The 22,091-nt window shown below is 41.2% G+C and overlaps 1 protein-coding gene across 2 annotated transcripts in view; it reads left to right on the plus strand.

Annotated features, from left to right (window-relative positions):
• The window catches only part of LOC112668333 (phosphatidylinositol-binding clathrin assembly protein-like), a 36,182-nt gene extending 19,484 nt beyond the window's left edge, over positions 1-16,698 (plus strand). Inside the window, exons 13-16 of one of the 2 annotated variants that reach the window (XM_025460512.3) lie at positions 2,482-2,608; positions 5,066-5,113; positions 15,623-15,721; positions 16,573-16,698. In XM_025460512.3, the coding sequence (XP_025316297.1) occupies positions 2,482-2,608; positions 5,066-5,113; positions 15,623-15,721; positions 16,573-16,587 (289 nt within the window). In that variant the 3' untranslated portion in view covers positions 16,588-16,698. The remainder of the gene's footprint in view (positions 1-2,481; positions 2,609-5,065; positions 5,114-15,622; positions 15,722-16,572) is intronic. The other variant, XM_025460513.3, reaches the window with a different exon arrangement.
• The last annotated feature ends 5,393 nt before the right edge of the window (positions 16,699-22,091 follow it).

The raw sequence follows: 22,091 nt of genomic DNA on the forward strand, positions 1-22,091 counted from the left end.
TAGACAAAATGTATAAAGACAAAAGCTAAAATTTCAAACAAAAACAAATGCTATGCTAAACTTCTTTGTAAAGTCCAATAAAATAAGGGCCTCTGACTAAACAGAAAAGAGAGTGTAGAAGTAAAACAAAATGAAGATTAAGAGGGCTCACGAAACCACAGATGTAGGTGAGACTAAGATAATTCAAAGCAAATAGTTTGGCAACAACATATTTGAAAATCGGGAGTAAACTGATTTCCAAGAAAAATAGAAACAACAAAATTCATCCAAGAAACATGTATAGACCAAATACCACGTAGGTTTTTAAAAAGGAATCATAGATCTGCTGAGTTATCATGGGTTCCTGGTTGAGCTCACAAATACAATGCAGGAATATATTTCGAAATTGCAGTAGCTGTACAGGCTGCTGCGTTTTTGTGTTGGAGTGTGCCGAATGAAACACCTCGTCTGAGATGGTAGTAGGGGAGGTGGTATCATGACAAGCAGATACGTCTGAGACGTGGTTTGAAGGTAGAGTTGATAGCACTTGCTATTAGAGGTGAGGGAAGAAGAGTTAGGGATGGTGCTTGAGTTTTTGGTTTGAGCTACTACATTGATGGTAGTGTTACATATCGTAATGGGAAAGATTGAAGGAGACATAGTTTGACTAGGTAAGTTGAGTCAAACGTTCTCTTTTGACAGACAAGTTAGTTTCGGATGTGTATGAGACATCTAAGAGGTAGGTAGATACTGGGGTCTAGATTTTAGAGCTGGTGCCAAAAAGCGTGGGAGTTAAAGCCATCCAAGCTTGATCACTTGATCTTGGAAGAGGCTAAAGAGGATAATGGTAGGTCCAGAATTGAACTTCGAAACATCCTAATATTGTAGGGATTGAACAGAAAAGGTTAAAGGGTCAAGAACCAAGGAAAACGAAACACCAACAATGGATCCGGAATAAGTGTCACTTTGGACCTTTAAATAATAACCCCTATTAAAAATTCTTAGGGAAATTTATTTCCAGTCTAGAATTTTGTACTCAGACAAGCTCTCAACCAAATGCAAGACTTAAATAGACCAGTTTCAAAATTCAAAAAAATCAAAAAAAAAAAAAAAAAAGATCACCTACCGTGCAGCTTTGCTCAGGAGGCTCCTCTAGGGTGTGCTCTAAGAGAAAGGGAAGCGAACTAAGAGAGGCAAGCATGTGCGATTCAAGGAAAAAGAAAACCCTATGGAAGTGAGAGGAGGAGGGAGTTCCCAACATAGCAACAGTGGAAATCCCAGGGCGACATTTGTACAACCAGCTTGGAGAGCACCAGGTTGGATTGGAATAGGAGGATATACCGCTCCAGGCAAAAACCCTTTCCACTCGAGATAATTATTATTTCCAGTATATCATAAGCTCCACGAAGGCAGGTATTTTCATCTGTTTTACATATTTCAAGGACCAAGAATAATGCCTGGCACCTAGTAGATATTTAATGGATATTTGTTGAATGAATGCAATGAATCCACACTTCATATGTGAAGCATATGGTGTGAGTGATAAATCTTCTAAAGGAGATCAGTGATGTCTAAAACTTATAAATTAAGATACAATAGTATAGGCATCTTTTTTTAAAGAATGATGGAATAAAAATTATGGAATCATAGAATTTTAGAATTATGGTATTCCATAAAGAAATAATGGAATACCGTAAAGAAAGAGTGGCTACCTTTGGAAAGGGGAAGTGGCAACTAATGTTTTTGGTTTTGGATCTTTTAGCATTTTTTGACTTCTTAAACTCTGTACCACTTAGGTAAAACATAAGTTTATATAAGTCAAATGGCAGCTACGGAATTAATAGGAGCTTTTAGAGACAAGTACCATCAGAGTCTGTTTCCTTTTTTCTATTTATTTTCATATTTATATGAAACATTTTCTATGTAGTGCTATTCTCCTAATAACTTTAATTCTGTAAAGCGGATAGGTAAAGCATTGTTTATCCTCATTTTACAAATAAGGAAAGAAGTTACTTAGTGAAGATTACATGGCTAGTGAACAGCCTCGTGGAGCTCAGAACGTAGAGCCCCTTTGACGTGCCACCCTGGGGGTATACTAGTTTTTTCTCCAGATACACTATTAAGATAGTTTAGGATAAAATGTTTTCACTCAGGTCACTTTATTTGTGGGAAACTACTACTATTGAATTCTTTTTATGAATTCTCAGACTTTGTTAGTGAGGAATTTATTTATTTATTTATTATTCATTCATTCATTCATTTAAGATTTTATTTATTCATGAGAGACAGAGAGAGAGAGAGAGAGAGAGAGAGGCAGAGACACAGGCAGAGGGAGAAGCAGGTTCCCTGCAGGGAGCCCGTTGTGGGACTCAAACCCAGGACCCTGGGGTCATGTCCTGAGCAGATGCTCAACCACTGGGCCACCCAGGTGCCCCTGACTTCATGTTTAAGTGGTAGATTTGTCATCTTCCAAAATGGACTAATTTATAAATCCCATCTTAGATCTGACATGAAGTGGCGTTGGCCTTCAGAGGTGGAAATTGCTGGAGGAATCAAGTGGCAGTTGAATACCTACACCAGCACATCAACCATCTGGAAATATATTTCTCTTCCTTCTGTTTCTTCCATGGTAACATTTATTGTGTATTATTACCTAGAATCGTGGCAGTAGGTCAAAAGAAAGATCTGAGAAAGAGAACTGACAGGACTTGCTAATAGATTGAAAATTGAAATATGGGTCCCCAATAGATTCTCTGTGATTCTAAAATTCAAAAAGCTCCAGAAAACAAGTTTTTTTTGTTGTTGTTGTTAAGCTTGCAACAAACTCTTTTGGCTGCAGGACTTTATCTGAACTCTAATGAGGCTGTCGTCATAATTTATCTAAGTGTAAATAATCGTATGTGAACTTTGCATTTGTGTTTTGCTGCAGAGATATTAATGTGCTCAATTAACAGGGTGCTGTTCCAACCCCCGGGTCTTACTAAAATGTTCTTTGTGTTATTTTAAAATTATTTTTCCAAAATACAAAACATTTTGAATTCCGAAACACATTTGGCTCCAAGGGCTTAAGGATGTGGACCTGTGCTATGTTTATATATTTTTTTGCTTTAAAACTTTGTCGGTCCAATGATATAACAAACTGCATATTAACTGTTGAGTACACAGTGACTTTATTTTCCTGATATGCAGCTGAGGTATGTTCTAGGAATGAGAATTTTGAGAGGATTTGGGACAGAGGAACAGGTAATCTCAAAACGTACTGAGGAAATATGTGGCTGTGCTGCTTCAGACAGGACACAGATGAGTAAGAACCTAGGAAGGGCATAGCAAGGAAGTGTTGGGTTTGGAATAACTAGGAAGACATGCGCAAACAACCTGACAGTTTGGATCAAATATACATTCTAAGACCTATTAATAGTCTTCCCTTATTTTCCCTTCAACGGCTACAAGGTCTGGTCATTTCCAGATATTGGTCATTTTCATTCTTGATATTGGTGATTTGTATCTTCTGTTTTTGCTGATCTTGCTATGGAGTCATCGATTATATTGATCATATCAAAGAACCAACTTTAACTTTTATTGAATTTTCTATATTGGTTTTATGTTTTTAAGTATATCGATTTCTTTTTTCCCCCAAAGATTTTATTTATTTATTTATTTTAAAAAGATTTTATTTATTTTTTAAAGATTTTATTTATTTATTCATGAGAGATACAGAGAGAGGGAGAGGCACAGGCAGAGGGAGAAGCAGGCTCCATGCAGGGAGCCCGACGTGGGACTCGATCCCGGGGCTCCAGGATCAGGCCCTGGGCTGAAGACGGCGCTAAACCGCTGAGCCACCCAGGCTGCCCCCAAAGGTTTTATTTATTCATTTGAGACAGAGAGAGAGAGAGAGAGAGAGAGAGAGAGAGAGAGCGCGCGCATAGGCAGGGGCAGGGGCAGAGGGAGAAGCAGCAGACTCCCTGCTGAGCAGAGACACCAGGATCCTGGGATCATGAGTTGAGCCCAAGATAGATGCTTAACCACTGAGCCACCCAGGCACCTCTGACTTGATACTTCTCTAATATATTGTTCAATGGTATAAAACTCCCCCTGGGCCCCTGCTTTAGACGTCTTATTTTCATTTTTGTCCAGTTCAATGTGTTTTTAGTTTCTCTTTGACTCAAAGATTATTTAGAGGTATGTTGTTTGATTTCTAAGTGTTGAAAGATTTTACTGTTATGGTTTTATTATTGATTTCTGATTTAACTCCTTTATGGTCGGAGAAAGTATGTTGTATGTTTTAAATTCTTTTAAATTCGTTAAGTCTTGATTAATGATCCAGGGTATGGTCTATCTTGGTGAATATTCCAAGAACACCTGAAAACACATGTATGCTGCTGTTGTTGGGTGGAATGTTCCATCAATGTCAGTTACGTATCCTATGTTTATGTTTAGGTCTACCATCTTATTATTTTCTGTTTCTTCCCTCTATTCGTTGTCATTGTTGTTCCTCTGTTTCTTCTGTCTTGCCTTCTTTTGGTTTCTTTGAATATATTTTAGAATAGTATTTCATTTTAATTTATATGTTGTGATTTGGATAATATCTCCCTGTACGGTTTGCTCTAGCAAGTACGAAATACATACTTTTCACAGTCCATTTAGAATAAAAATTTTACCATTTCAGCTGGAGTGTAAAAGCGTTAGTACCATATAGATTCGCTTGCCTTCCTCCTTTTGTGTGATAACTGTCTATACGTATGTTACGTTGAAAAGACCGATCAGACAATCTTACACTTTTTTTTTTTTTTTTTGCAGGACTCAAGGTGTCATTTCCAGTGTCATTTCCCTTCTACCCATTAGCAATTCTGGCTATGAATTGTCTTATTTTTTCCTTCATTTGAAAATGATTTCAATTCACAATTAGTCCTAAAGCAATTTTTACTGGATACAGAAATCTGGAGGGACAGTTCTTTTCCTTCAACCTTTGAAAGATGGGCCACTTCATTCTGGCCTCATGGTTTCTGAATCATCTGTTCCCCTATAGGTATTGCATGATTTTTCTGTGGCAGCTTTTAAGATATTTTTCTTTGTCTTTCATTTTCAGAGGTTGGAATATGAGGCATGGATTTCAGGGGGGAGTTATTCCGTTCAGGTTTGTATAGCTTAAGTTTGCATTTTTCTATGTTTTGCCAAACTTGCAAAGTTTTCTGCCATTATTGCTTCAAATACTTTTTTCAACCCTGTAGATTGTTGTGTCACTGTTCCCTGAGGCTCTTTTTACTTCCTTTGAATCTTTTTTTTTTTTTATCTGTTTTCCAGAATAAATGGTTCTATTTGTCTGTCTGCTCCTGAGTCCTTCGATTGGGTATTTTTATTTCAGTTACTGCATTTTTTCAGTTCTGAAGTTTCCATTTGTCTTTTCCTGTATCTTCTGTTTCTTTGCTGATGCGTTCTATTTTAACTTTTATTTCGGGAGTGTTCATGATTACTCATTCAAGCATTTTATAATAGCCACTTGAAAGTCTTTGTCAGATAATTTCACCATCTGTGCGATCTCATCATTGGTGTCCATTGATTGTATTTAGTCATGTAAGTTGAGGTTTTCATGGTTTTCTTCGTGTGCCAAGTAGTTTTGGATTATGTCCTGGACACTCTGCCTCTGACTTTGACTCTGGGCCTTATGACATTTTATGGAAAGTGTTGATGTTTGTGTTTTCGTAGGTGCTTGACCTGCTTAGGTTCCAGCTGCACATTCTGTCCTTCCCTGGCCTGCGGTTCCAGCCAGTGTCAGCTCGGTTTCTGTGGCCTCTGTGCTGCTACGCCGGCCTGTCTGGCATCTGTGCCCCCCGATGCTCAGCCTGGTCCCTCCCCTGTGATCATTCTTCCGTATGTTCCTCAAGATCAGATATACAGGGACGCCTGGGTGGCTCAGTGGTTGAGTATCTGCCTTCGGCTCAGGGCGTGATCCCGAGGTCCTGGGATCGAGTCCCGCATCAGGCTTCCCGCAGGGAGCCTGCTTCTCCCTCTGCCTGTGTCTCTGCCTCTCTCTCTGCGTCTCTCATGAATAGACACATAAAGTCTTTTTTTTAAAGGATCATATCTACAGTTGTGTTTTCATTTTCATTTGTTTCCATGTTTTTTTGACTTCTTCTTTGACCCATTCATTGTTTACTAGCATGTTATTAACCTCCATGTATTTGTGGACTTTCCAGATTTTTTCCTGTGGTTGATTTCTAGTTTCATAGCACAGTGGTCAGAAAAGATGCATGGTATGACTTTGATCTTTTTGAATTTGTTGAGACCTGTTTCATGGCCTAATATGTCATCTATTCTGGAGAACATTCCATGTGCACTTGGAAAGAATGTGTATCCGTTTTAGGATAGGATGTTCTGAATATACCTGTTAAATCCATCTGGTCCAGGGAGTCATTCAAAGCCACTGTTTGTTTCCTTGTTGATTTTTTGTTTGGGTTATCTGTCCATTGATGTAAGTGGGGTGTTAAAGTTCCCTACTATTATGTGTATTACTATCTATTATTTTTTCTATGTTTGTTATTAGCTGTTTTATGTATTGGGGTACTCCTATGGTGAATGCATGAAGGTGTATGATTGAAAAAAAAAAGGTGTATGATTGTTACAGCTTCTTGTTGGATCATCCACTTTATGATTGTATAGTGTCTTTCTTTGTCTCTTGTTATAGTTTTTGTTTCATTTTTTTATTTTTTAAACTATATTAATTTTTTTGAGAGAGAGAGAGAGAGAAGCACGGGGTAGGGGCAAAGGGATAGGGAGAAGCAGACTCCCCACTGAGCAGGAAGCCTGATGTGGGACTTGATCCCAGGACCCTGAGATCATGACCTGAGCCAAAGGCGGCAGCTTAACTGACTAAGCCCCCCCAGGTGCCCCTACAGTTTTTGTTTTAAAGCGTATTTTGTATGATAGAAGTATTACTACCCTGGCTTTCTTTTGACATTCATCTCCTGAGGCAAGGGAAATAAAAGCAAAAATAAATTATTGGAGCTACATTAAAATAAAAAGCTGCTTCTCAGCAAAGGAAACAATCAACAAGGCAAAAACCGGGGATCCCTAGGTGGCGCAGCGGTTTGGCGCCTGCCTTTGGCCCAGGGCGCGATCCTGGAGACCCGGGATCGAATCCCACATCAGGCTCCCTGCATGGAGCCTGCTTCTCCCTCTGCCTGTGTCTCTGCCTCTCTCTCTCTCTCTGTATGACTATCATAAATAAATAATAATAAAAAATGTTTAAAAAAAAAAAACAAGGCAAAAACCAACCAACTGAATGGGAGAAAATATTTGCAAATGACATATCCAATAAAGGGTTAGTATCCTAAAATCTATTGAGAATGTATCAAACTGAACACCCAAAAGGTGAATTATCCAATTAAACAATAGGCAGAAGACACCAATAGACATTTTTCCAAGAAGACATCTAGATGGCCAACAGACACCTGAAAGGATGCTCATCATCAGGTATCACCAGGGAGATGCAAATCAAAACCACAATGAGCTATCCCCTCACACCTGTCAGAATGGCAAAAATCCACAACACAGGAAATAGATGTTGGTGAGGATGTGGAGAAAGGGGAACCCTATCGCAGTGTTGGTGGGAACACAAGCTGGTGCAGCCACTCTGGAGAACAGTGTGGAGGGTCCTCAAGAAGTTAAAAGTGGAGCTCCCCTATGACCCAGCAATTACACTACTGGGTATTTACCCAAAGAATATGAAAACACTAATGCAAAGGACACATGCACCTCTGTGTTTACTGCAGCATCATTCGCAGTAGCCAAATTATGGAAACAGCCCAAGTATCCATTGATAGATGATTGGGTGAAGATGTGGTGTATATTTACAGTGGAATATTATTCAGCCATAGAAAGAATGAAGTCTTCTCATCCGCAATGAGCTAGAGAGTATTCTTTTTTTTTTTTAAATAATTTTATTTGTTCATGAGAGACACAGAGAGAGAAGCAGAGACGCAGGCAGAGGGAGAAGCAGGCTCCCTGCGGGGAGCCTGATGCACGACTTGATCCCGGGACCCCCAGGATCACGCTCTGAGCCGAAGGCAGACATTCAACATCTGAGCCACTCAGGTGCCCTGCTAGAGAGTATTCTAATTAAAAACCTAACCATAAGCCAAACCCTAACTCTAACCCCTGTGAATCACTAATCCGTAACCCTAAGCCCTTACCCTCACCATAACCCTCTACGTAAACTCATCTCTCTGTAGGGGTCTCTGAAGTGCCCGACATAGGCCCATACCCTCATCCCCACCCTAGCCCTAACAGTTACCCTTAAGCCAGCCCTACACCAAACCCTACTCCAAGATCTGAGGAAAGAAAATACCCAGCATATATATACCGTGGCATATTACTCAGCCACAAAGAACAAGAAAATCTTGCCGTGTGTAATGACACAGATAGAGGCAGAGAGTATTCTAATTGAAAACGTTATCCTAAAGCAAACCCTAACCCTAACCCTAACCCCTAACTGCTAACTACTAACCACTAACCCATCAATCTGAGCATTGCACTTGTTGTAAACTTAGCCCTCTGGAGGGGCCTCTGAACTGCAGGACAATATGCCCATACCCTCACCACAGCCTTTACCCCAACCCTACCCTTATTCCAGCCCTACACTGAGCACTACTCCAAGATCTGAGGAAAGAAAGGATGTGGTGTGTACATGGACACACATACACACACACGCACACACACGCACTGAAGTAGGACTGACTCCACCATCAAAAAGAATGAACCCTTGCCATTTGCAATGACATGGATGGACCTAGAGGGTATCATGCTAAGTGAAGTCCTTCAGAGAAAGCCAAGTACCATATGATCTCACTCATTTGTGGAATTTAAGAAACAAAACAAATGAACAAAACGGAGAAAAGAGCGAGAGACGCAGACCAAGAAACAGACTCAACTCTAGAGAACAAGCTGGTGGTTGCTAGGGGGAGGGGGTGGAGGGGGAGGAGAGGCGATGGGGATGAAGGAGGGCACATACCCTGATGAGCACCGAGCACTGTGTGCAGTCGTTGAATCCAGTCTACCCCTGCATGGGTGGAGGGGGGACCATTTTTCCCTGTGCTTTTCTATCTCTGCTCTCCCTCCAGTGTTTTCCCATGGCCCCAAACCCCACTCCCTTCTGTGATGGAGACAAGGCAGGGTTCCACGTGATGGCATGGCAGAGGATTTAAAGATAAAGAAATTAAAAAAAAAAAAGAAAAAGAAAAAGAAATAAGTAAATTGTTTCTCCCCTCACGGAGCCACAGCTCCCCCTAATGGAGAGGACAGTTTGTCTCCCTGGGGTATTTGGCTCTTGGGCTGCAGGCCCTGCTTGGGGATTGCCTGGGAGCTGGGGTGTGAGAGGGGAGAGCAGAGGGAGAAACGTTAGGGAACCTTCCGACTTTCTCTGAGCTTTCGAAGTTCCCCTCTCTCACTTTTGGCCTTCTGCAGTGGTGACATTCTTTTTTTTCTCCTTTCTTTCTTTCCCCTGTTGGCTTTTGAAGCTATATGCTCTTTTGCTATTATTTTGCTATTACGCCAGACACTAGAGCGTGCAGAGTGAAACTGAAAAGTTGAAAGCTAATGAGTAATTTCTTCTGAAACGACAGAAGAACTTCAGAAAACTTTAATTTGGATCATACTCCCTGCTGACTTAACGTGCTATTTTGCATGGCATTTTGACATGATTTTAAGAGATTTTTGGTTGTAGTAAGATGCATATAAAATGTGCCAACCTAACCATTTTAAGTGTACAATTCAGTGACATTAAATACATTCAAAATATTGCGTCACCATCACCACTATGTAGCTCCAGAATGTTTTTTATCATGTCAAACAGAACCTATATCCATTTGAAAAATCACTCTAGTAACCACTTTTCTATTTTCCAGCTCTATCAATAGGACTATCCTAGGTACCTCGTTACAAGGGCACTCACACACCCTTTGTCCTGTTGTGTCTGGCTTAGTTCACTCGGCGTAATGTCCTCAAAAGTTATCCATGTCATAGCGTGTCTCACAATGTCATTCTTTCTTAAGGCTAAATAATTTTCCATTGTATGTATTCCCCGCATTTTGTGGATTCATTCATCCATTGATGGACATTTGGGCTGTGTCCATCTTTCCTGCTGTGAACGTTGCCGTACAAATGCCTGTCCGAGTTTCTGCTTTCAATTCTTCCGATATATACCTGGACGTCAAATTGCTTGATCACGTGGTTATTTTATGGTAATTTTTAAAGATTTATTTATTTGTTCATGATAGACATAGGGAGAGAGGGAGGCAGAGACACAGGAGGAGGGAGAAGCAGCCTCCTCGCCAGGAGCCCGATGTGGAACTCGATCCCGGGACTCCAGGATCGCGCTCTGGGCCAAAGGCAGGCGTCAAACCGCTGAACCACCAGGGATCCCTATGGTAAATTTTTTGAGGAATTGTCATACCATTTACCCTGGTGGCTAAAGCACTCTCTGTTTCTAGCAGCAATGCACGAGGGTTCCAGCTTCCCAAAATACTCACCAACACTTGTTTCCTGGATTAAAAAACAAAACAAAACAAAACAAAACAAAAAACAAAAAAAAAAAACATGATAGCCACCGCTAATGGGTGTGAAGTAGCATCTCATTGTATTTTCATTTTCATTTCCCTGCTGATTAGTGATGTTGAGCATCTTTTCACGTGCTTTTTTGCCTTTTGTGTATTTTCTTTGGAGAAGTGTCTATTCAAGACCTTTGTCCATTTTTGAATTTGGTTATTTGTATGTTGTTAAGTTATGGGTGTTCTTATACATTTTGGATTTTCATCCGCTATCAGATAAACTATTATCAAGTATTTTCTCCCATTCTGTGGTTAGTGTTTCCTCCCTTGATAGTATCCTTTTTTTAATGATAGTATCCTTAAATGCACAAAATTTCTAGAGTTTTCATGGAGTCCAGTTTAGCTATTTTTTTCTTTTGTTGCCTGGACTTTTGGTGTCATATTGAAGAATTCATTACCAAATCCAATGGGATGAAAGTTACCCCCTATGTTTTCTTCTAAGATTCTTAGAGTTTTAGCTCTTAAGTTTATAGGTCTGGTTTGCTGCTGGTTTTTCTCCCTTTTCTGCAGGAATTTTGTTGTTATTTCTTTTTATTTTGTTTTGTTTGCCATTTTGCTATTTGGGATCATTTCCCCTCTTTATTAAGTGGGGAGGGGAGTGAAGCTTAACAAGCTGAACTTGTTCTTATTGTTCAAGACTTGCAATGGGAAATTGTTAATACAAGTAGAATATCTGCAATTTTTCTGATTTCAGGCTTTTTATCCAACCTTTTTCTAACTCATTTTAGTCTGTTATTTCTGTTCGGCCTACTTGACAATGTTTTCATGATTTAAAATTATTCTTTACTTAGTTAAAAACTGTTTGCAATCAGCAGTTCTCCTTTTTATAGCTTCAGTGCATTACATAAATTTCGTGTGATGTAATCCAGTTCACGGAAACTGTGAAGTCATTCAGTCTACACAGCCTCACCGCCAATTCATCCATGTTTTTGTTGATGCTGTTAATTTTTTTTAAAGATTTTATTTATTTGTTCATGAGAGACCCAGGCAGAGGGAGAAGCAGGCTCCATGCGGGGAGCTTGATGTGGGACCCAATTCCGGGTCTCCTTGGACCAAAGGCGCCGCTAAACCCCTGAGCCACCTGGGCTGCCCAGTGCTGTTAATTTAAAAAAAAAAAAGGTTAAAAATACAGGAAAGTACAGAAAATAATAGCCATCCATGCTTCAACACCCACAATTACTAAGTGTCAACATTTTGTCATAATTTTTTCAGATCGTTTTTAATGAAATCTTACAAATAAGACCAAAATAATCTTGGCACGCCCTTAGTGCTAGTGACCCTCCACCTCTCCAGAGACCATGGTTGTGATGAATTTCTGCATGGCCTTCCACAATGCCATACTTTCTTGGTTTTCCTCCCTTCCTGGTACCTCTTTTCTTTTCTTTTAAGTTTTAGGGTTTAATTTTTTTTTCTATTTGAATGTAGTTGACAGGCAATGTTACATTAGTTTCAGGTGTACGACATAGTGATTGGACTAGTCTATATGACTGAGCCACCCAGGCCCCCCTGTAAGGCAATAAGTCTTATCAAGCCCTTTTGTTCTCATGACTTATTCCTTTCAGAACTTACTCATTCTATAACTCTTTCTTGCCCCTCTCTCCACTCCCCTCTCTTTGGGAAACAGTCAGTTTGTTCTCTGCATTGCAGGTCCGATTCTGTATTTTGTTTATTTGTTTTGTTGTTTTAGATTCCACACATGAGTGGAAGTATATGGTATTTGTCTTTCTCTGTCTGACTTATTTCCGTTAGCATAATATTCTCTGGGTCGGTTCGTGTTGTGGCAAATGGCACAGTCACATCCCTTTTCACGGCTGAGTGATGGCAGTCTTCCTCATCCACTGGTCTGTCAGTGGATGCTTGGATTGCTTCCATGTCTTGGCTATTGTCAATAATGCTGCAGCGAACATTGGGGTGCATGTCTGTTAGTATTTTCATTTTCTTGGCGTAAATCCTCAGTAGTGCAATGGCTGGGTCGTAGGGGAGCTCTATGGTGAACTTCTTGAGGACCCTCCACGCTGTTCTCCAGAGCGGCTGCACCAGCCTGCGTTCCCACCAACAGTGCAAGAGGGTCACCCTTTCTCCACATCCTCGCCAACACATTGTTTCTTGTGTTTTTTTATTTCAGCCATTCTGACAGGCATCAGGTGATATCTCATGGTAGTTTTGATCTGTATTCCCTGATAATGACTGATGCTGAGCATCTTTTCATGTGTCTGTCGGCCATCTGGATGGCTTCTTTGGAGAAATGTCTATTCGGGTCTTCTCGTTTTTTAATTGGATTGTTTGAGGGGTTTTTCAGTGTTGAGTTTTGTAAGTTCTTTGTATGGTGTGGATATTAACACCTTATCAGATATGTAATTCGCAAATATTTCTCCTATTCATTTAGTTGTCTTTTTGTTTTGTTGATGCTTTCCTTTGCTGACCTCACAGCTCTTTCCAGTCTTCATTTGGACTTCGCTGTGCGACTTCTATAATAATTAACTATATTTGCCAGTTAATCCCCCAAAGAGGTTTAGAAGAATATTATATGATTCTAGGTGTGTCTATATGCTGAACTAAGTATGGCCCCAAGCCTGGAGAAAGTAGACTTAATGGAAATATCAGGGAATGGGGTAGAGCTGAGATATCCTACAGGAAAGGATAGACCAGGGTACAAGTCCCAAAGGCTAATGCCAGTTTAGGAATCAGTAAGCAGATGACACCTATTGTTAGTATATAACAGGGACTGAAGCAAAATGTGTGAATTTCAGAGTAAAAACTGAAGGACAACAAAGCCAGGTTATATCACACAGTCTTTCCAAACGAAAGTGGACATTTCCTAGGGAGTTTACAGGAACCAGATAAAAAGTCGTTCCTTTGTATGAGTAGCATGAATGAGAAGCTACAGACCCAGGGGCATACACACCTAGATTCCCTAAAAGGATTAGGTGCTCCATCTAGTCCCCGTATGGGACAATTCCAGGGTACTGTATCTGATAGTGTCGTGGAAGTGGACCAAGATCTCAATCTTTGGGCAAGAGCGATTTTGATGATTTGTAGGCAGCACTGTTTGTAAGGCAGGAAGTCTTTTTTAAAAAAAAATTTATTTATTGAGAGAGAGAGAGAGAGAGAGCGCCCAGCGGTGGGGAGGGGCAGAGGGAGAGGGAGAAGCAGACTCCCCACTGAGCAAGGGGCCCAATGTGGGGCTCGATCCCAGGACCCTGAGACCACGACCCGAGCTGAAGGCAGATGCTTCAGTGACTGAGCCACCCAGGTGCCCCTGTAAGGCAGTAAGTCTTATCAAGCCCTTTGTTTAGTCCTGCAGAAGTGACAGCCTTGTACCCTGAAGATAGAGCTGGGAGCTGCTTCTAAATTGCTGGCATAGGGTTAAGACCATGAGAAGGGCAAGAGGGGATCCCGGGTGGCTTAGTCAGTTGGCTGTCTGACTCTTGGTTCTGGCTCAGGTCGTGATGCCAGGGTCCTGGGATCAAGCCCCACATCAGGCTCTCCGCTCAGCGGGGAGTCTCCTCCCTCTCTCCCTGCTCCTCCCCCTGCTTGTGCACTCTCTCTGTGTCAAATGAATAAATAAAATCTTAAAAAAAAATAAGACTTAACCTTATTATCAACTAAAATTCTATCAGTCTTTTTTCACTTCTCCAGGAGCAAAATCGACTTCATCTATTCACTTGGGAGCCTATCTCTAGCCTGGCAAGCACATTAATGTTTCTAAGTCTATTTAATATACTTTTTATCCCTTTGAATATAATGCTATTCACATGCTCAAGGCGCATGTGTTCAACATTTTCATTGATGATTTAGATAAAGATAATCTGGATGACCCAGGACACAATCCTGCAGCATATCACCAGAAACCTCTGAGCAGGTCAACGCATTAATTATTAGTCTTTAGATATGAGTCTTTTCAACAGTTTCTGATTTACCCAGTTGTCTGTGACTGTAGCCCGTAGTGCCTCATCTTGTGAGGAAAAAGTGCAATAGACACAGATAGAAAACCAGTAGGCTTGGAAAGTCATGCCAAGGAGTTTCACACTGTCTACACTCAGTGACGATCCATTTCAGAGATTTAAACAGGGAAGGAAATGGTCAGAGTCTTCTCTTAATAGAGCTGTGCAACCTCCTTGTATTTATCTTTCATGAAATGTCCTTTCATCTTTTGAACCTATTTTAACATCTGTATACAAATGCCAAATCATAGTGTTGTGCACTCTATTTTTTTATTAAAGATTTTACTTATTTTTATTTTTTTAAGATTTTATTTATTTATTCATGAGAGACACACAGAGAGAGGGGGGCAGAGACACGGGCAGAGGGAGAAGCAGGCTCCGTGCAGGGAGCCCGATGTGGGACTCGATCCCAGGACTCCAGGATCACGCCCTGGGCCGAAGGCAGGCGCTAAACTGCAGAGCCACCTAGGGATCCCTGTTCTACACTTTAAATGCATACACCTTTATTTGTCAATTTATACCTCAATAAAGCTGGAAAAAAACCTGAGCTTATCAGGTCACTGGAAAGATAATACAAACCAGAGAAATGGTAAAGCAAGAATTGATGGTGTGCCTGCCCTGCCATTCCTTTCACCAGGAAAATTTCTATGCATCCTTCACATTTAACCTTTAAATCATCATATGAAATCATATTCATGAACTAAAATATTTAATCAAAGATAAATATCCACATTGTACATTTAACATGTTCCATGTCTACCTACACACTTCCTTTCTCTTTCCCACGAGGATTGTTGGCCTTGAGATGTAGTTGTTTTTGTCATAAAGAGTCCCTTGTAGGCCTTATTGGCAGTGACTTCATCACTCCTTTTCAAGAACTCTCCTTAGGTCTTTTCCCTTCATACTTTGTCACCAGCAGCTCCTTCACACATCTAGTTCTCTCTCTAGCATTTAGCATTCCTTTTGGTTGACGTTCATTAAATGTGGTATCTATTACAGAGGGCTACGTGTCCTCTTGGTATTATTGTATTAGAATGATTAAATAGTGATTAAGTTTTCACTTTTTGATTTCTTTTCCTTTTGAATTCACATGTTCAGACTCCAACGGGAGCTTCTTTCCTGATAGGATCTCAACCCCGGATTCATTCGCAACCAGTTTTAAGGATCAGCAATCCTGCTCCATCCAAAAGATATAACGTATGTTCGAACTGCTGTTTCCTAGCCCCTTGGCAGAGATGTACAATCACTGGAGGCAGGACTGGTGTTAGAGCAGTCTTACAATATATATATCTTTTGTGTACTGGTGGTCTCTTATAGGAGAAAAACTAATTCTGACGTTTTCAGCATTATGAAAAGACACAGAACTGTGCAGACCTGGTGCTCTACACACTTGTATTGTTAAACGTCAACTGGGTTCTGATACCTACTCAGTTTTAGTCATTCATGCAACGAACCTAACTCATCAGTGCTGGAGAGATGGATAACAGCCTGCAGATCGCAGGAACAACTTCCCAGAAAAGTGATACCTAAGTTGAATCCTAAGATTTAGAAAGAGGTAGCCAGATAAAAATATAAATAGATAGGAAAGCACAAAAAGCCCCATTAGAGATCAAAGGAGGGCATGATTGACCCGGGATGGAAGGTTCCAGGGTAATGAGTGTCACATACTAGGGAGGATTTCAACTAGTAGATGTATAGATAATAGAAGTTTTGCATCGTCGGCAGGGGAAACGGCATGGGTAGAGAAGTGGATGTAGGCAATGGAAATGTGGAAGAGTGTAGGTGAAGCATGGCGGGGGACCGTGTCATTGCTTCAGAGTGTTGTTTTCGAGAAATCTTTATGAGGTTTCTTCCTTCAGTCTTTAGGTGGTGTATCGGGTCCCCGGGTTCCTGAATGCTTGTTCTAAGAGGCCTGACAAAGCTTTGGGTATTAGATCATAAGACTGACCAGACTTTTATGTAAAAGTATTTGTGATCTATTTTATAATCACAAAGAAAAATATGTAGAAATGATAAAATATTTACATACCTCTCTTTCTTTTGTGCAGTCACAATCCATGTAAAAGTACCGAAGCAAAAAGGTTCCGATTCGGAGATGAACAAAGGTGATGATCTCTCTACAGCCTGAACTCATCCACATCTTCCAAGTAAAAAACAGTTGTTTGAACATTCAATGCTTTTGAGATTCTTCAATTCAGTGTTTTGGAGGTGACACACTCTACCTCTCTTGTTTTAATAGTTCTCCTGGAAATGTTACCCTGCAAAATCATCAAAAACTAAAGTTAAATATGTTGGCAAATTAAACTCCAATAAAAAAATTAAAAAACCCTAAAGTTAATATCTTAACCTCCCCTCCCAAATAACACAAGGGCCTTAGGACGTTTTTACACTACAAGGGCATTCCCTCCCAACTAACATACTTTGGTGGTCCCACATTTTAGCCCTGCCCTATTCTGTTAGCCCCCTAGATTAAAAGTACTAGACTGGCTGGCTCAGTCAGTAGAGCATGGAATTCTTGATCTCGGGGTTGAGTTCGAGCCCCACACTCCGCATAGAGCTCACTTAAAAAAAGGATTAATATTTAGGGAAAGTTTTTACTTCAATTTAACCATGTGTTTACAAATTCTTTGTTCAACATACCTCCTTGCCCTGGAATCATTTCCCTCTTCCTGAAGCAGATCTTTTAGAAGTTCCATTAGTATAGTTATTCATGTGATAAACTCAGCTTTTGTTTATCTGAAGATGGATTTCTTTTTACTCATTATTTTTAAAGCAGATTTTATTTTTTGAAGATTTTATTTATTTATTCATGAGACACACACACACACACACACACAGAGAGAGAGAGAGAGAGAGAGAGAGGCAGAGACACAGGCAGAGGGAGAAGCAGGCCCCATGCAGGGAGCCCGACGTGGGACTCGATCCCAGGACTCCAGGATCATGTCCTAAGCCGAAGGCAGACACTTAACCGCTGAGCCACCCAGGTGGCCCCTAAACCAGATTTTAAATTTAGGTATACATACAGCTTCTATCAGCATGCTTGTACAAACCTTTTTGTGGAGAAATGTGGATATATCTCTTAGGCCAATACCTAGGAGTAGCATGGCTGGGTCACAGAGTAGGTGTTTGTCTAAAATTAAGACTCCCCCAAATCTTCCAAAAACAACTATTGCACCTTATCCTACTGGCACTCTATGAGAATTCCAGATGCTCCAAATCCCAGCCAACAATCACTACTGTCAATGTTTTAAATCTTGCCTATTTTATTGGGTTTGTAGTAACATAATGTTGTGGTTTAATTGACATTTGTCTGATGAGTAAGCAACTTTTCACATGATTATTGGTCATTCCAGTCTTTTTTGGTGAAATGTCCAACTATTTGTTTGTTTTAATGTCTGCTTTGTTTTTGATTATTTGTAGTCATTTATATATCCTGAATATTGATTCTGTGTCAGATATATATTCTACAGATAATCGGTCCCAGTCTGTGGCTTGCCCATTCTTAATGGCCTCATTTGGTGAACAGGCGTCTTCTAATTTTGAAATCTACTTTATGAAGTTTTTCTTTTATGATTAGAGCCTTTTGTGTCATTAGACATAATTGATTATCCCAATGTCATGAAGATATCCCTGTTTTCTTTGAGAAGGTCTATCATTGTAGTTTTTATGTTTATGTCTATGATCCATGTAAAATACATTTTTATGTTTGGTGACGGGTAAGAGCAGAGATTTACTTTTCCATATACCCATGCAGCTGTTCCTGCAACATTTGTGAAAAGCAAATTCTTTTCCCCTTGGGTTGCCTTGGTAGATTTCTCAAAAATCAATTGACAACAAATTTAGGGCTCTATTTTTTAGTTTGTTTTGTTCCATTGAGTCATACCTCTGTCCTTAGACCAACAACACACTGTCTTGGGTCCAACAGTTTTCCGTAGGTCACAAAGTCGGGTAGTATTAGTCTTCCATGTTCATTCATCGTTTCCAAGTTTGTGTGAGGAATTTAGGTTCTCTTTGAAAATCCCATGAAAATATTACAATCAGCTGATCAGGTTTTTTTTAAAAAATATTTTATTTATTTATTCATAGACACAGAGGGAGAGAGGCAGAGACACAGGGAGAGGGAGAAGCAGGCTCCATGCGGGGAGCCCGATCTGGGACTCAATCCCGGGTCCCCAGGATCACAACCCAGGCTGCAGGCGGCGCCAAACCGCTGCGCCACCAGGGCTGCCCGCTGCACCACCAGGGCTGCCCTGATCAGGTTTTTAAAAAGGCATCCGAGAATGCTGATTGGGAGTACGCTGAATCTAGAGTTAAATTCGGGGCAAATGGACATACAGAAATGTTAACTTCTGAATCATGAATCTGGCCTAAGTCTCCTTTTATTTATTCAGGCAGTCTTTAAATTCTTTCTATTGGGAGTTTTTAATGGTAACTAGCATATTTCATTATCCAACTACGAAGTGTTTTATGTTTTTAGTTCCAATATAATGGTACTATTTAATGTCATATTCTAAGGTTTTGTTACTACTGTATGGAAGCTCCGTTCCAGTCCTCGGCCCCTCCACCTCCTTGGTCCTACCGCCCAGCCTAGTTTCTCCTCCTGCATCCATCATCTTCCCAGCCCTCCAGCACCCTCCCTTTCCCCAGTCCTGTACCCCACCCCACTCCAGTCCTCCAGCTTCTTCCTGTCCCAGGTCCCCTAGTCCTGCCCCTTCTGGTCCTCCAAACCCTCTCTTTTATCAGGTCCTCTACAAACACCCCTCTTTCTAGTCTCAAGCCCCACCCACCTTCTTCACTGCCCCCCACCCAGGACCATTACACCAGTCTAGTCCTCTCCTCAGTCCTCTTGTCCCTCCACTCTCACGACTCCTGCAAGCTCTCCCATCGCCCCAGTCCTGGAACAACTCCTCGCTGATCCCCGGCCCTCTAGCTCTTGCCACTTTCCTCTCTCATGCAATGTCCTCCCCAGCCTGGTGTCCCTGGGTCTGCACTTCTGCCTTTTCTCATCCAGCTGCTTCACTCTCCTCAGTTCTCCATCCCTTCCCACTTTACTTCCCCATTCCTGTTGCATGTCCTCTACCCCCAGCCGTGTTTCCCTCCATGAGCAGGTGCCTGAGTGTGTTCACAGTGGAGAGGAGTGTGCCCCTCCTCCAATTTTCTGTTCCCCTTTCTTCTGCCTGTATAAACCCATGCCCCAGACTCCGAGCCTGCTCAATGTCCTTTGGCCTCACCCTCTTTTTGAATTACGTTGCTCTTCTTCCCTTCTCTGGTCCTTAATTGTTTTTGCCTGCCCCTTGCTCCATCGTTATCCCCCTCTGCTCTACGCTCTCTCCGTGGTCCTTTCCTGCCTCACTCCCATTCCCCAGCTCTCACGTAGGTCTTCATTCTTCTTATGGATTTCCCCTCAGAGTAGTCTATTTATTTATTTCTTTAGATTTTGTTTATGTATTCATGAGAGACACACGGAGAGAGAGAGAGGCAGAGACATAGGCCAAGGGAGAAGCAGGCCCCCTGTGGGGAGCCCGATGTGGGACTCCAGGACCCCAGGATCACGCCCTGAGCCAAGGGCAGATGCTCAACCACTGAGCCATCCAGGTGCCCCCAACTCAGAGTAGTTTTATTTTGAATTTTGTTAGCGTTTGTGAGATTGAACATGTTTTATGTTAAAAGGAAACTTTTACATTTTTGTTAATTTTCTTTTGCCCATTTTTCAGTATGACTTGATCTCTGTGACATAATCATGCTAAATTTTCCCCCCAGTTTCTTAGTTACAATTTGAATTTGCTCTGGTATCATTTTTGTAGGAGTTATATTGTTGGTTTTTTTTTAATAAATGGGCAAATATATTGGCCTTTTCTTTTTTTGTCCCTGGATGAGCCATAGAATGTCTTACACCAAAGGTAAAGGTGGAATCACCTTGTATTTCCTTTTGGTATTTATATGATTTAGAGCTTTAAACATTGATTTTGGTAATCCATCTGGAATTTATTCTTGTATATGGTTTGTGATATCAATCTAATTTAAGTTTTTCCCAAATAGCTACCTAGCTGTCACAACACCATTAAAAAGCAGTCCATCTTTGTCTCAGTGATTTGAGCTACCACCTTTGTCATTTAATAAATCTGCCTGCATACTTGTCTGTTTCTGGATATCGTACTTTATTCTAAAGGTCTGTGTTCATGAAATAAAGAACACTGGACTTAGAGCTGAATTATTTGGGTTCTTTCTGCTCTATCCCAAGATTTGCTGTAGGACTATAGGCACATTCTGTTCTCTTTCAGGCCTTAGTGTCATCATCTGTAGCATTAGACGTTCCAGCCAGATTACTGGCGTTTCTGTGAGTCTGCACAATTTGGCACTAATCAAGTAAATCTCTACCCTTACCTGTCATGAAACATAAAAATGTATTTTACACGGATCATAGACATAAACATCAAAACTACAATGATAGACCTTCTGAAAGAAAACGGGGATATCTTCATGACATTGGGATAATCAAATGCCCTATATTGTTAGGAGCTGGAACTTAAGTCATGGAGTTCTAGCTTCTGAGGCCTGACCTCTCCTTGAATTAGAGCTGAGTGAACTTTGGGTTCTTTGTTCCCTAGTCTAGGGTCTTACTGCATATAGGTCCATTTCTTTGGCCTGGATAGGCCTTTGGCCCTTTTCTGATAGTACAACAAGGTCACTTTATATATGTATTCATAAGGAACAGTCTGGAAGGATGTTGGGTGGAACAAGATAATGAAAGTAAAATCATTTGGTGTGCCCTTGCTACCCAATATGTGACTCTTATGACAGTAATCCTATTATCTTACAAATGGTTCATTTTTTTAGAGGGTGGAAGGTCAGAGGGAGAGGGAGACAGAATGTCAGGCCGGCTGCAGCCCAGCTCTGAGCCCACCGTGGAGCCTGTGGGGAGGCTCCATCCCACCACCCTGAAATCACGACCTGAGTTGAAATCAAGTCTCACGCTTAACGACTGAGCCACCCCGGCACCACACAAATGGCTCATTTTTAAGATTCTTTTTTTTTTAATTTTTTATTTATTTATGATAGTCACAGAGAGAGAAAGCGAGGCAGAGACACAGGCAGAGAGAAGCGGGCTCCATGCACCGGGAGCCCGATGTGGGAATCGATCCCGGGTCTCCAGGATCGCTCCCTAGGCCAAAGGCAGGCGCCAAACCGCTGCGCCACCCAGGGATCCCTAAGATTCTTTAGTTGTGTGTAAACTATGGGTGATAATAGTCCCTCTCAGCCAGAGCTTGCGGGGATTAGATAGCATGACTCAGTGGCTGGCACATAGGTAGATTTTAAGACATGTCAATCACGATTATTACTACATACGTATCCCCACTGAGTAAGGGAACTAACATCCTTTATTCATAATCGGGCTGCCTGGGTAGGGTTTGTGCGAGCGGATGCAGCAGCGCTTCACAGCGAAGCCCTGAGAGCAAGCAGAGGCGGGAGGAACGGGGTGGTTAGTTGTTGGAAAAGACACCAGAGCCTAAGTACGTAGGAGTGTGTAGCGCACTTGCTTTCAAAGGGTCGTGGTGGCGGGCGGTGT

The sequence above is a fragment of the Canis lupus genome, chromosome X (genome assembly GCF_003254725.2).
Source record: "Canis lupus dingo isolate Sandy chromosome X, ASM325472v2, whole genome shotgun sequence".
Taxonomy (NCBI): domain Eukaryota; kingdom Metazoa; phylum Chordata; class Mammalia; order Carnivora; family Canidae; genus Canis; species Canis lupus.